Source organism: Nicotiana tomentosiformis, chromosome 1 (genome assembly GCF_000390325.3).
Source record: "Nicotiana tomentosiformis chromosome 1, ASM39032v3, whole genome shotgun sequence".
NCBI classification, from domain to species: Eukaryota; Viridiplantae; Streptophyta; class Magnoliopsida; order Solanales; family Solanaceae; genus Nicotiana; species Nicotiana tomentosiformis.
The window spans coordinates 10434932-10447431 of NC_090812.1; the positions used below are offsets into that span (position 1 = coordinate 10434932).

The following is a 12500-nucleotide window of genomic DNA, read 5'->3' on the forward strand; positions in this document are numbered from 1 at the left end:
TCATGAGAAAGAAATTATGGACCATTGAGTCAAATGTATTCAATATGAAAGTTAAAATCTAATTATGTTATGGTAAATCATGCATGAGTAATGATGAGAGGTTAATGTAAATTAGGTTTGCTCAACTGGGTTTACTCGGTTGAGCGCCGGTCGCGCTCCCTGAGTTCGGGGCATGACACCCAAAGTAAATATGCAGTACAGGGGGATCTCCCGAGTAACTACCTCGTAATCCCAAAGTAAATATGAAGTACAAGGGGATCTCCCGAGCAATCGCCTCGTAGTCCCAAAGTAAATATACAGTATAGAGGGGTATCCCAGGGAATCGCCTCGTAGTCCCAGAGTAAATATGCAGTACATGGGGATCTCCCGAGGAACCGCCTCGTAGTCCCAAAATTAATATGCAGTACAAGGGGATCTCCCAAGGTATCACCTCGTAGTCCCAAAGTAAATATGCAGCAGATAACCGAACCGAAGGAACAAAGAATTTACAGCAAGACATCTTACAGTTACAGATTTAATTCAAATGAGGGGAAGCAGGTAATTCAACTAAGCATGTTGCACAAATTGCAAGTAAGAGTTAAGGCATGTATACATGTGATACTAGGCTAAACATGATCACTACATATGCTAAGGTAATTCAGTTAAGGAATTTAAAAGAAGACAACTCAACGAGAACCGAAATTTCCACATTAGCCCGTGTATGCACTCGTCACCTCACGTACAGGTGCTCACATATTACAAATTGTCACAACAATATCAAATCCTAAGGGGATTTCCCCCACACAAGGTTACACAAGTCACTTACCTCAAATCTCGCTCAATCAGTCAAGTAGTATGCATTTCCCTCGATTTTCCAACTTTGATCAGCTCGAATCTAGCCAAAACAATTTCATACTATAAATATAACTACAAGGAACTAATTTAAAATTTGAAACTACGAATTTAGCAAAAATTGAAAATTCGGCCCAAAAGGTCGACCCGGGCCCACGTCTCGGAATCGGATAAAAACCACAAATTATGAACACCCATTTGACAATGAGTCCAACCATACTAGTTTCACTCAAATCCGACTCTAAATCGACATTCAAATCTCAAAAATTCATTGTATAAAGTTTCTACAATTTTTCCCAAATTTCCATCTCAAAATACTAATTAAATGATGAATATAATGATATATTCGTGTATATTAACCAAATCCGAGTTAGAATCACTTACCGATGTGACTTTCTTGAAGAAATCCACGAACAATCGCCACAAACCGAGCTCCTAAACTCCAAATGTGAAATAATACTTTAAACATCGTTAATATAGTACAAAATTAGATCTCCCATTGTGCTGGCCAATTTTTGTTTTTTTGCGGTCCGCACATTTAAGGTCTCTGCGGCCGCAACCCAAATTGTGCAGTCGCAGTTCAGCAGCATTTGCACTACCATGCTTTAGTAAATTGACCATAACTTTTTGTACAAATGTCCAAATAATAAATAGTTTACTTTTCTGAAAACTATACTCAAAGGTCTACAACTCTTTTTTGGATCACCTCCAAATTCCTTTTAGATCAAAGATATAAGCTTCCGAAGTCAGACCATCGAACCTATAGATTCTCCTTTCTGCAACCGCAAGAGGATTTCTGCAGCCTCAAGAGGATTTCTGCAGTCCGCAATTTTCCTCTGCAGACCACAATTTTCCTCCAAGGTCCACAATTGTCCTCTAAGGCCCGCATATGAGGCTTTGCCTCAGCACTCCAAAATGTGCCCCCGCACTCCAACTGTTCCCAGAGCATCACCAGAGTGCCGAAATTCCCAAACTCGTTCAAAACGCACCCTGAAACACACCCGAGGCCCCCGGGACCTCAACCAAATACACCAACAAGTCCTAAAACATCGTACAAACTTAGTCGAGCCCTTAAATCACATCAAACAACACTAAAAATACAAATTGCGCATCGATTCAAGCCTAATAAACCTTAAACTTCAAACCTCTACATCCGACGCCGAAATCTATCAAATCAAGTCCGATTGACCTCAAATTTTGCACACAAGTCATAATTGATATTACGGACCAACTTCAACTTACGGAATCAGAATCCAACCCCGATATCAAAAAGTCCACTTCCGATCAAACTTTCTAAAATTCATCAAATTTCAAACTTTCGCCAATTGACGCTAAAATGACCTACGGATCTCCAATTCAACATTCGAACACGCTCCCAAGACCAAAATACCACTACGGATCTATTGAAATCGTCAAAACTCCATTCCGAGACCGTCTTCATATACTTCAAACTACGGTCAATATTTAGAACTTAAACTTCCATTTTAGGGATTATGTGTTCCTTTTCACTCCGAAACCAAAAACAACTCCTCCCCGCAAGTTACGTAACCACAAAATGAAGTAGAGGGAGAAGTAAATAGGGGTTCAGGGCTAATACTTTCAAAATGACCGGCCGGGTCTTACAACCTCCCCCTCTTAAAACAAACGTTTGTCCTCGAACGAGTATAGAGACATACCTTAACTGGTGAAAAAATGAGGATAACGGCTGCGCATATCATGCTCGGCCTCCCAAGTTGCCTCCTCGATCGGATGACCCCTGCACTGCACCTTCACTGATGCGATGTTCTTTAACCTCAGCTTTCGGTCCTGCATGCCCCAAAAGGCCACTGGCTCCTCAACATAAGATAGATCCTTGCCCAACTGGACTGAGCTGAAGTTTAACACATGAGACGGATAGTCGTGATACTTCCGGAGCATGGAAACATGAAACACTGGATGAACTGCAGAGAGAATAGGTTGTAGTGCAAGTCTGTAAGCCACCTCTCCAACACTCTCAAGAATCTCAAAAGGCTCGATATACCTAGGGCTCAGCTTGCCCTTCTTTCCGAACCTCATAACACCCTCCGTGGGTGAAATGCGGAGCAAGACCCGCTCCCCAACCATGAATGCAATGTCATGAACCTTCCAATTTGCATAACTCTTCTTCCTGGACTGGGCTGTACGAAGTCGATCCTAAATCAATTTAACCTTTTCCAAGGCATCCTGAATCAAATATGTACCTAGTAGTCTAGCCTCACCCGGCTCAAACGAACCCACTGGAGACCGGCACCGTCTACCATACAAACCTCATACAGTGCAATCTGAATGCTCGACTGATAACTGTTGTTGTCGGCAAACTCCGCAAGTGGCAAGAACTGATCCCAGGCACCACCAAAATCAATCACACACGCACGAAGCCTATCTTCAAATATCTGAATAGTGCGCTCAGACTATCCGTCTTTCTGAGGGTGAAATGTTGTACTCAACTCCACATGAGTAATTTCACAGTGCACGGCTCTCCAGAACCATGATGTAAACTATGTACCCCGATCAAAGATGATATATACCGGTACGCCATGAAGTCTAACAATCTTACGAATGTAAACTTAAGCCAGATGCTTTGAAGAATAGGTAATAACCATAAGAATGAAATGAGCTGACTTGGTTAACCTATCCACAATCACCCAAACTGCATCGAACTTTCTCTAAGTCTGTGGGATCCCAACAACGAAATCCATAGTGATCCGTTCCTACTTCCATTTTGGAATCTCCAACTTCTGACCGGTTGCTGATGCTCAAACTTCACCTGCTGACAATTTAGGCTACGAGCTACATATCCCACCATGTCCTTCTTCATCTGCCTCCACTAATAGTGCTTCCTCAAGTCCTGATACATCTTTGGGGCACCTGGGTGAATGGAGTAACGCAAATTGTGAGCCTCTTGAAGAATCGACTAACGCAAACCAGCTACATTGGGCACACATAGCCTGCCCAATATCCGTAATACACCGTCATCTCCAATAGTTACTTCCTTGGCATCATTGTGTTGAACCGTGTCCTTAAGGACAAACAGATGGGAGTCATCATACTGACGCTCTCTGATACGATCATAAATAGAAGACTAAGAAACCACACAAGCCAAAACTCTGCTCGGCTCGGAAATATCCAATCTGACAAACTAGTTGGCCAAGGCCTGAACATCCAAGGCTAAAGTCCTCTCTGCTACTGGTAGATATGCTAAACTTCCCAAACTCTCCGCCTTGCGACTCAGCGCATCGGCCACCACATTGGCCTTCCCGGGATGATAGAGAATGGTGATCTCATAATCCTTAAGCAGCTCCAATCATCTCCGATGCCGCAAGTTAAGATCCTTCTGTTTAAACAAATGTTGTAGACTCCGGTAATCAGTGAAAACCTCACAAGGAACACCATACAAATAGTGCCACCAGATCTTCAAGACATGAACAATAGCCGCTAACTCGAGGTCGTGGATAGGATAGTTCTTCTCGTTCACCTTCAGTTGTCTGGATGCGTAGGCAATCACCCTACCATCCTGCATTAACACCACACTGAGACCAATGTGCAACGCATCATAATAAACCATATAGAACCCCGAACCAGTAGGCAACACCAACACTGGAGTTGTAGTCAAAGTAGTCTTGAGCTTTTGAAAGCTCTCCTCACAATCCTTGGTCCACCTGAACGGAGCACCCTTCAGGCTCAACCTAGTCATAGGTGTTGCAATAGACGAGAAACCCTCTAAAAATCGGCGGCAGTACCCCGCCAAACCAAGAAAACTCTGGATCTCCGTAGCTGAGGATGGTCTAGACCAACTCTGCACTGCTTCAATCTTCTCCGCGTCTACCTTGCTCCTCTCATTCGATACTACATTACCCAAAAATTCCACTGAATCTAGCCAGAATTCACACTTCGAAAATTTTGCATATAACTTCTTCTCTCTCAAGGCCTGAAGCACAGTACCCGGGTGCTACTCATGATCCTTCTGACTCTGGGAGTACACCAGAATATCGTCAATAAACACAATGATGAAGGAGTCAAGATAAGGCTGAAATACACTGTTTATCAAGTGCATGAATATTGCTAGGGCGTTGATCAGCCCAAAAGACATCACAAGGAACTTCTAATGACTATACCGAGTCCTGAAAGCACTCTTCGAGATATCTGGCTCCCAAATCTTCAACTAATGATGGACTGAATGCAAGTCGATCTTAGGGAACACTCTGTCACCTTGAAGCTGATCAAATAGGTCATCAATACATGGCAATGGATACTTGTTCTTCATTGTAATCTTGTTCAACTAGCGATAATCAATACACATTTGAATAGAACCATGCTTATTCATTACAAACAAGACACGAGCACCCCAAGGCGACACACTGGGTCGAATGAAGCCCTTATTGAGCAAATCTTGCAACTATTCCTTTAACTCCTTTAACTCTGTTGGGGTCATACGATAAGGTGGAATAGAAATGGGCTGAGTGCCCGGTAACAAATCAATGCCAAAGTCAATATCTCTGTCAGGCGGCATGCCCGGAAGATCTGCTGGAAATATGTCTGCAAACTCCCTCACTACCGGAACTGACTTGACGGTAGGAGTATCAACACTAACATCTCTCAAAGGCCAGATATGCATCACAACCCTTCTCAACCTTTCGTTGAGCCTTAATAAATGAGACAACCCTGCTAAGAACATGATCTAAGGTACCTATCCACTCTAGCCATGGTAGACCTGGCATAGCCAACATCACCGTCTTAGATTGATAATTGAGGATAGCAATATAGGGAGACAACTAGTCCATGCCAAAAATAACATCGAAATCCACCATACGGAGCAATAATAAATTGGTTCGGTCTCAAAACCAATAAGAACAGTCAAATACGACTGATACACATTGTTAACAATAATAGAATCGCCCATAGGTGTAGACACATAGATATGTGAACTCATAGAATCACGGGATACACCCAAATATGAAGTACAATAAGATGACACGTAGTAATAAGTGGATCCTGGATCGAATAAGACATTTGCATGTCTATGACAGACCGGAACAGTACCTGTGATAACAGAATCTGATGCAACTGCGTCCGTCTTAGAAGGAAGGGAATCATATCTGGCCTAGCCTCCCCCTCTAGGGCGACCGCTACCTGTCTGACCTCTACCTCTAGCTGGCTGTGCAGGTGGGGTGGTAGTTGGTGTTGTAACCATAGCCTCAGGACCTAGTGGAGCACGCGGTGCCTGAGAAATCTATGGAGGTGCAACCCTCCTGAATTTAGGGCAATACCTTACCACATGACAAGTGTTGCCACACTCAAAGTAAGCTATCGGAGGGCGTGACTGCTATGACTGGCTCGGGCCTGATCGACTGGACTGATCACTGAAAGCATCCCGTACAAGAGACACACTAGACACTGGCAGTGCATAGTAAGGACTGGGGCCCAGTAGTGGTCGGAGCACCGCTGGCGATTGGAAGTGCTGAATGAACAGGGTGGCCCATATAACCCCTGCCCCAACGAGCTACCGCTGGGGCATGAGTACCACTATAAGCCAGACTTTCGAGACCTTTTGGCCTCTCTCTTGTCTCTATCCCGAGTAAGCATACCCTCTAACCTCCTAGCAATCCCTATTACCTGCTGGTACGCAATATCCATCTCTAACTCTCGGGCCATGCTCAATCTCATACTGGGTCTGAGCCCCTCAAAAAATCGATGAACCCGCTCTCGAACAGTAACAAACAAGGCCGGTGCATGCCTAGCCAAATCACTAAATCGGACCGCATACTCTAACACGGTCATAGAACCCTGGCGAAACTTCTCAAACTCTACACACCAAGAATATCTGAGACTCTGGGGAACATACTTCCTCAAAAACCTATCTGAGAATGAGTCCAAGTGAGTGAAGCTGCCTCAGCCAGACTATCCAACTCATATGCGCGCCACTACTAATAGACCGTTCCTCCAAGCTGGAATGTAGTGAAAGAAACCCCACTAGTCTCCGCAACACCCATAGTATGGAGGATACGGTGGCACTCTTCAAGAGAACCATGGGCATCTTCTGACGCCAAGCCACTGAAAGTAAGAGAGTGGTACTTCTTATACCTCTCGGGTCTGAGTTGCTCCACCTCAAAAACTACTGCCCTAACCTCGGGCTGAACTGGGGCTACCGGCTACATCGGTATGATCTCTAGAACCTAGTCGGCCTGAACCCGCTGCTCTGGGGTACCCGTCTATGCTCTTCCCCTGGCCTGAGATGCGGCAAGAGAAAGCGGTATCAATCTTGCTTGATCCAAGGTGCTGAACATGCTTAGAAATTAGGCTACTGTCTCCTGGAGGGCTGGTGTAGTAACAGGCGTCTCAGGTTCCTGCCCTTCAACTTGAGCTACTGGTGGCTCCTTTGTCGCAGTTCGTGCAGGTGCTCTGCCTGCACCACGTAGACGTCCTCTGCCCCTACCCCGACCTTGGTATCTCACGACTCTAGCAGGGGGCATGGGTGTCTGGTCATCCGATCTAGTTGTACGTGTTCTCACCATCTATGAGAGAATAGAAAGACAAAAATTTAGAGTCCGAAGACAAAATCTCGCACGATAAGGAATCAAAGAAGTGAAGCTTTTTCCTAATAGTTCTGTAGCCTCCAGAAGATAAGTACAGACGTCTCGGTACCGATCTGCGAGACTCTACTAAACCTGCTTGTGACTCATAACACCTATAAACCTAGTGTTTTAATACCAATTTGTCACGACCCATTTTTTTTTCTGCAGGATGTCGTGATGACACTTAGTCTCTACGACTAGGTAAGCCTACAATTTGCGAAATAACTAAATAACAATAGGAACTCAAATCCTAACACATGATCTATAAATAGAAACTACATTTTAAATAATTGCAACTCCCAAAACCCGATAGAAATAAGTCACAAGCTTCTAAGAGAAAATACTAAGTGTTTCTATACATCAACATGATATACCGACAGATATACCTTGAAGTCTGCGGATAAGGATAGAGGGGGACTCCGAGGTCTGCGTACGCTGGCAGATATACCTTGAAGTCTCCACGTACATTCCAGCTCACTAGTATCTGGCCTGGTAAGAAAAACCTGGGTCTACACAAAAAGATGTGCAGAGTGTAGTATGAGTACACCACAACTATACCTAGTAAGTGCCAAGCCTAACCTCGGTAGAGTAGTAACGAGGTCAGGTCAGGGCCCTACTGGTTTAAAAGAAAAGTAAGCTAGAAGATATAATAATATTTGAAATGACTGAGAATTTAAATAACGAGAAGCTTCAGAAAATAATAGCACAGCAAAATAGAGGTAAATAACAGGGGCACTCCTGAGATACCGCCTCGTGGTCCAAAATGTATATATGCAAGACAGGGGGGATCTCCGGAGAAACCGCCTCGTAGTCCCAAAGTAAATATGCAGTATAGGGGGATCTCCCGAGGAACCGCCTCGTAGTCCCAAAGTAAATATGCATTACATAGGCATCTCCCGAGGAACCGCCTCATAGTGCCAAAGTAAAAACACAGTACAGGGGGATCTCCTAAGGAATTTCCTCGTAGCCCCAAAGTAAAATGCAATACAGGGGGATCTCTTGAGGAATCGCCTCGTAGTCCCAAAGTTAATATGCAGTACAAGGGGATCTCCCAAGGAATCGCCTCGTAGTCCCAATGTAAATATGCAGCAGATAACCGAACCGAAGGAACAAAGAATTTACAGCAAGACATCTTACAGTTACAGATTTAATTCAAATGAGGGGAAGCAGGTAATTCAACTAAGCATGTTGCACAAATTGCAAGTAAGAGTTAAGGCACGTAGACATACGATACTAGGCTAAACATGATCACTACATATGCTAAGGTAACTCAGTTAAGGAATTTAAAAGAAGATAACTCAGCGAGGACCAGAATTTCCACATTATCCCGAGTACGCACTCGTCACCTCGTGTACACGATGCTCACATATTACAAATTGTCACAAGAGTACCAAATCCTAAGGGGATTCCCCCCCCCCCACACACACAAGGTTAGACAAGTCAATTACCTCAAATCTCGCTCAATCAGTCAAGTAGTATGCCTTTCCCTCGATTTTTCAACTCTGATCGGCTCGAATCAAGTTAAAATTATTTTATACTATAAATATAACTGCAGGGAACTAATTTAAATAATGAAACTACGAATTTAGCAAAGAATCAAAAATTTGGTCCAAAATGTCGATTGGGGCTCATGTCTCGGAATCGGGTAAAAGTCACAAATAACGAACACCCATTCGCCCACGAAACAAACCATACTAGTTTCACTCAAATCCGACTCTGAATCGATATTCAAATCTCAAAAATTTGTTTTATGAAATTTCTACAATTTTCCCCAAATTTGCATCTCAAAATACTAATTAAATGAAGAAAACAATGATATATTCGTGTATATTAACCCTATCCGAGTTAGAATCACTTACCCCCGATGAATTTCTTGACAAACCCACAAAACATCGCTACAAACTGAGCTCCCAAAGTCCAAATGTAAAATAATACTCTAACCCTCATTCATATAGTACAAAATATGATCTCTTATTGTGCTGGCCGCAAATTCTTTTGTGCGGTCCGCACCTTTAAGGTCTCTGCGACCGTAACCCAAATTGTGCTCGCAGTTCAGCAATATATGCACTACCAGTCTTTAGTAAATTATAATAACTTTCTGTACAAATGTCTAAATGATAAATATTTTAACTTTATGAAAACTAGACTCAAACTACTACAACTTTCATTTTTGGATCATCTCCAAATTCCTTATAGATCAAAAGATATAACCTTCCGAAGTCAGACCATCGAACCTGCAAGAGGATTTATGCGGTGCGCAATTTTCCTCTGCGATCCGCAATTTTCCTCTAAGGTCCGCACATGAGACTTTTCCTCAGCACTCCAAAATGTGCCCCCGCACTCCAACTGATCCCACAACATCATCAGAGTGCCGAAATGCCCAAACTCATTCAAAACTCACCCCGAAACACACCCGAGCCCCCCGGGACCTCAACCAAATGCACCAAAAAGTCCTAAAGCATCATACAAACTTAGACAAGCCCTTAATCACATCAAACGATCCTAAAAATACAAATTGCGCATTGATTCAAGCCTAATCAACTTTAAACTTCAAACTTCTACATCTGACGCCGAAACCTATCAAATCAAGTCCGATTGACCTCAAATTTTGCACACAAGTCATAATTGACATTACGGACCTACTCTAACTTCCGGAATCTGAATCCAACCCCGATATCAAAAAGTCCACTCCCAATCAAACTTTCCAAAATTCATCAAATTTCCAACTTTCACCAATTGACGCTAAAATGACCTACGTACCTCCAATTTAACATCTAAACACGCTCCTAAGACCAAAATCACCCTACAAAACTATTGGAATTGTCAAAACTCCATTATGAGGTTAGCTTCATATACTTCAAACTACGGTTAATACTGAGAACTTAAACTTTCATTTTACGGACTATCTGTCCCATTTCACTCCGAAACTAAAAATAAATACTCTCGGTAAGTTACGTAACCACAAAATATAAATAGAGGGAGTAGTAAATAGGGGTTCAGGGCTAATACTCTCAAAACGACCGGCGGGATCGTTACACCTGGCTTCGTGAGGGTTATAGCATGGTCTAGCGCTACAGACCTGGCATCGCAAGGGTTATAGCACGGTCTGGCATGCTAGGAGCTGGCGATGCGAGGTAGAAATGATTTAACTCCCCAACATACTGTTCAACCCAAAATGTTCGAAAATACAATAAATTAGCCTACCTTGGAACCACAGAACCTTAAATTCCTTAGCGAAATTTTCTTAGGCCTTACACCTACCGTAGACAGAAATAAAACCTATGATCACGGCATTTGAGGCTACTGCATCTGGTCTAGCTAGAAAAACATGGAACCTAGATGGAACGCCACCTTACTGGCCTCGACCTCTAGGGAGACCCCTACCCACCTGCCCTCCGCCTATGGCAAGCCGGTGCGGCATCTGGTGCGTTAATCATGGAATGATGGCCCAGCTGGCCATGCTACACTACCTTGCCCCGGATCTTGGGGCAAGATCTCCTCATGTGACCAAGCTTCCCTCACTCACAGCAACCTCTCGGTGCGGAAGATGACTGAACCTAAGTCTGACCCCGGGGACCTGAATACCTACTGGAAGGACCCTGAATAGCCAGTGGACTATAGGAGCTCTCTAGGATAGCACTAAAATATGTCCACACAGGTGCAACCCGAGAAGGCGGTGGTGCTGAATAAGTGGGTCTACTGGATTGACCCCTCACAAACTGACCTCTGCCCCTAGACAGGATGTCGTTGAATCCTCCAGAATGCTGAGGCCTCTTCTCCCCTGTCGTATACAATCGTCTCTAGCTGCGTATACCCTCAATCCGCCGATCTATCTCCACAACCTGCTCGTAAAGAGTCCTTATCTCTACCTATCGGGCCATAATAACCTGAATATCATAATGCAATCCCGCAATAAACCTTCGCACTCTCTCTGTATTGGTGGGGAGTATCATAAGTGCATGGTGGAATAACTTAGAAAATCTCGCCTCATAATCGGTCACATACATCTGACCCTGTTAGAGCCGCTCAAACTAACCCCGTAGCTCTTCTCTCTGAGAGGTTGGAATATATCTCTCCAGAAAGAGACATGTGAATTGATCCCAAGTCAAGGGAGGCAAACGTGCTGGTCTTCAAAGAAGATAGGACCGCCACCATCTATGGGCCTTGCCCTCCAACTGAAATATGGTAAAGTCCACCCTGTTGGACTCCAATACTCTCTTGTTGTGCATCTTGTCTCTGCAGCTTGTCCCTCCAATGTTGCAGGCACCTCACGCTGCTCCCCAATGACATGATCCTCCATTGGATCGGCTGGTGGTATGATGGGAGAAACTCTAGGACACCCTCATCCTCTAGCAGGAGCTGGAGCTCTCCCCCGACCTCTACCTCGGCCTCTAGAAATAGGGGGAGCAGTCCCTCCACCAATAGGTACATGCGTTCTCACCATCTGTGAGAGAATAAGAGAAAGATACTTAGAACAACATCAACTACACGATAGGAGACAAAGAAAAAGAAGTTTCCTAATACCCTATAGCCTCTCGAAGATAAGTACGGACGTCTCCTCACTGATCAGCAAGACTCTATTAGGACCGCTTATGACTTGTGAAACCTATATGAAACTAGAGCTCTAATACCAAGTTGTCACGACCCAATTTTCACTATAGGTCGTGATGGCACCCAACGTCACCGCTAGGTAAGCCAACTATGAACTACCCATTTAATTCCTCATTTGAATATTTTTAAAGTCTTTAGATTTTTTATTTAACACGAGAACAATTAGAAAGTGAGCATAGTAATGTAAAGCATAAACTAAATGGGAAAGTAAGATAGTGAATTGAATAATCAAAACCCATGAGTGTCTACTAAAATTCTCAAAACCCGGTGTCACAAGTGCACAAGCATCTAGTAAAATATACAAAATTCTCTAAGAACTACTGTCTGAAATAAAATACACAGAAATGATAAAACATTATAAGAGAAGGCTCATGGTCTGCAGAAAGGAGCATGAGAAGCAGCTCACCACTAAGCCTTCGGGTAATGCGAATATGCGCCCGGACAAACTCCAGATGCACTTGCCTCAAA

At 43.7% G+C, this 12500-nt stretch overlaps 1 protein-coding gene across 1 annotated transcript; it reads right to left on the reverse strand.

The window, feature by feature from the left end:
* Positions 1-1577: 1577 nt before the first annotated feature.
* Positions 1578-5464, reverse strand: LOC138899591 (uncharacterized). Its single transcript, XM_070186203.1, has 5 exons — positions 5284-5464; positions 4325-4695; positions 3117-3242; positions 2599-3003; positions 1578-1667 (listed from the first exon to the last, which is right to left on the reverse strand). The coding sequence occupies exons 1-5, from the start codon at positions 5462-5464 to the stop codon at positions 1578-1580; spliced, it is 1173 nt and encodes a 390-aa protein (XP_070042304.1).
* Positions 5465-12500: the final 7036 nt, after the last annotated feature.

Bases quoted from the DNA above. Each gene is read 5' to 3' on its own strand.
- LOC138899591 (XM_070186203.1), bottom strand. From the start codon at position 5,464: ATGCATATCTGGCCTTTGAGAGATGTTAGTGTTGATACTCCTACCGTC. The intron at 3,243-4,324 runs GTGAACGAGAAG...CGCACTATTCAG, and splicing joins ACGCATCCAGACAACTGAAG to ATATTTGAAGATAGGCTTCG. The intron at 1,668-2,598 runs GTGCAGTGCAGG...TGTGGTCTGCAG, and splicing joins AGAACATCGCATCAGTGAAG to AGGAAAATTGCGGACTGCAG.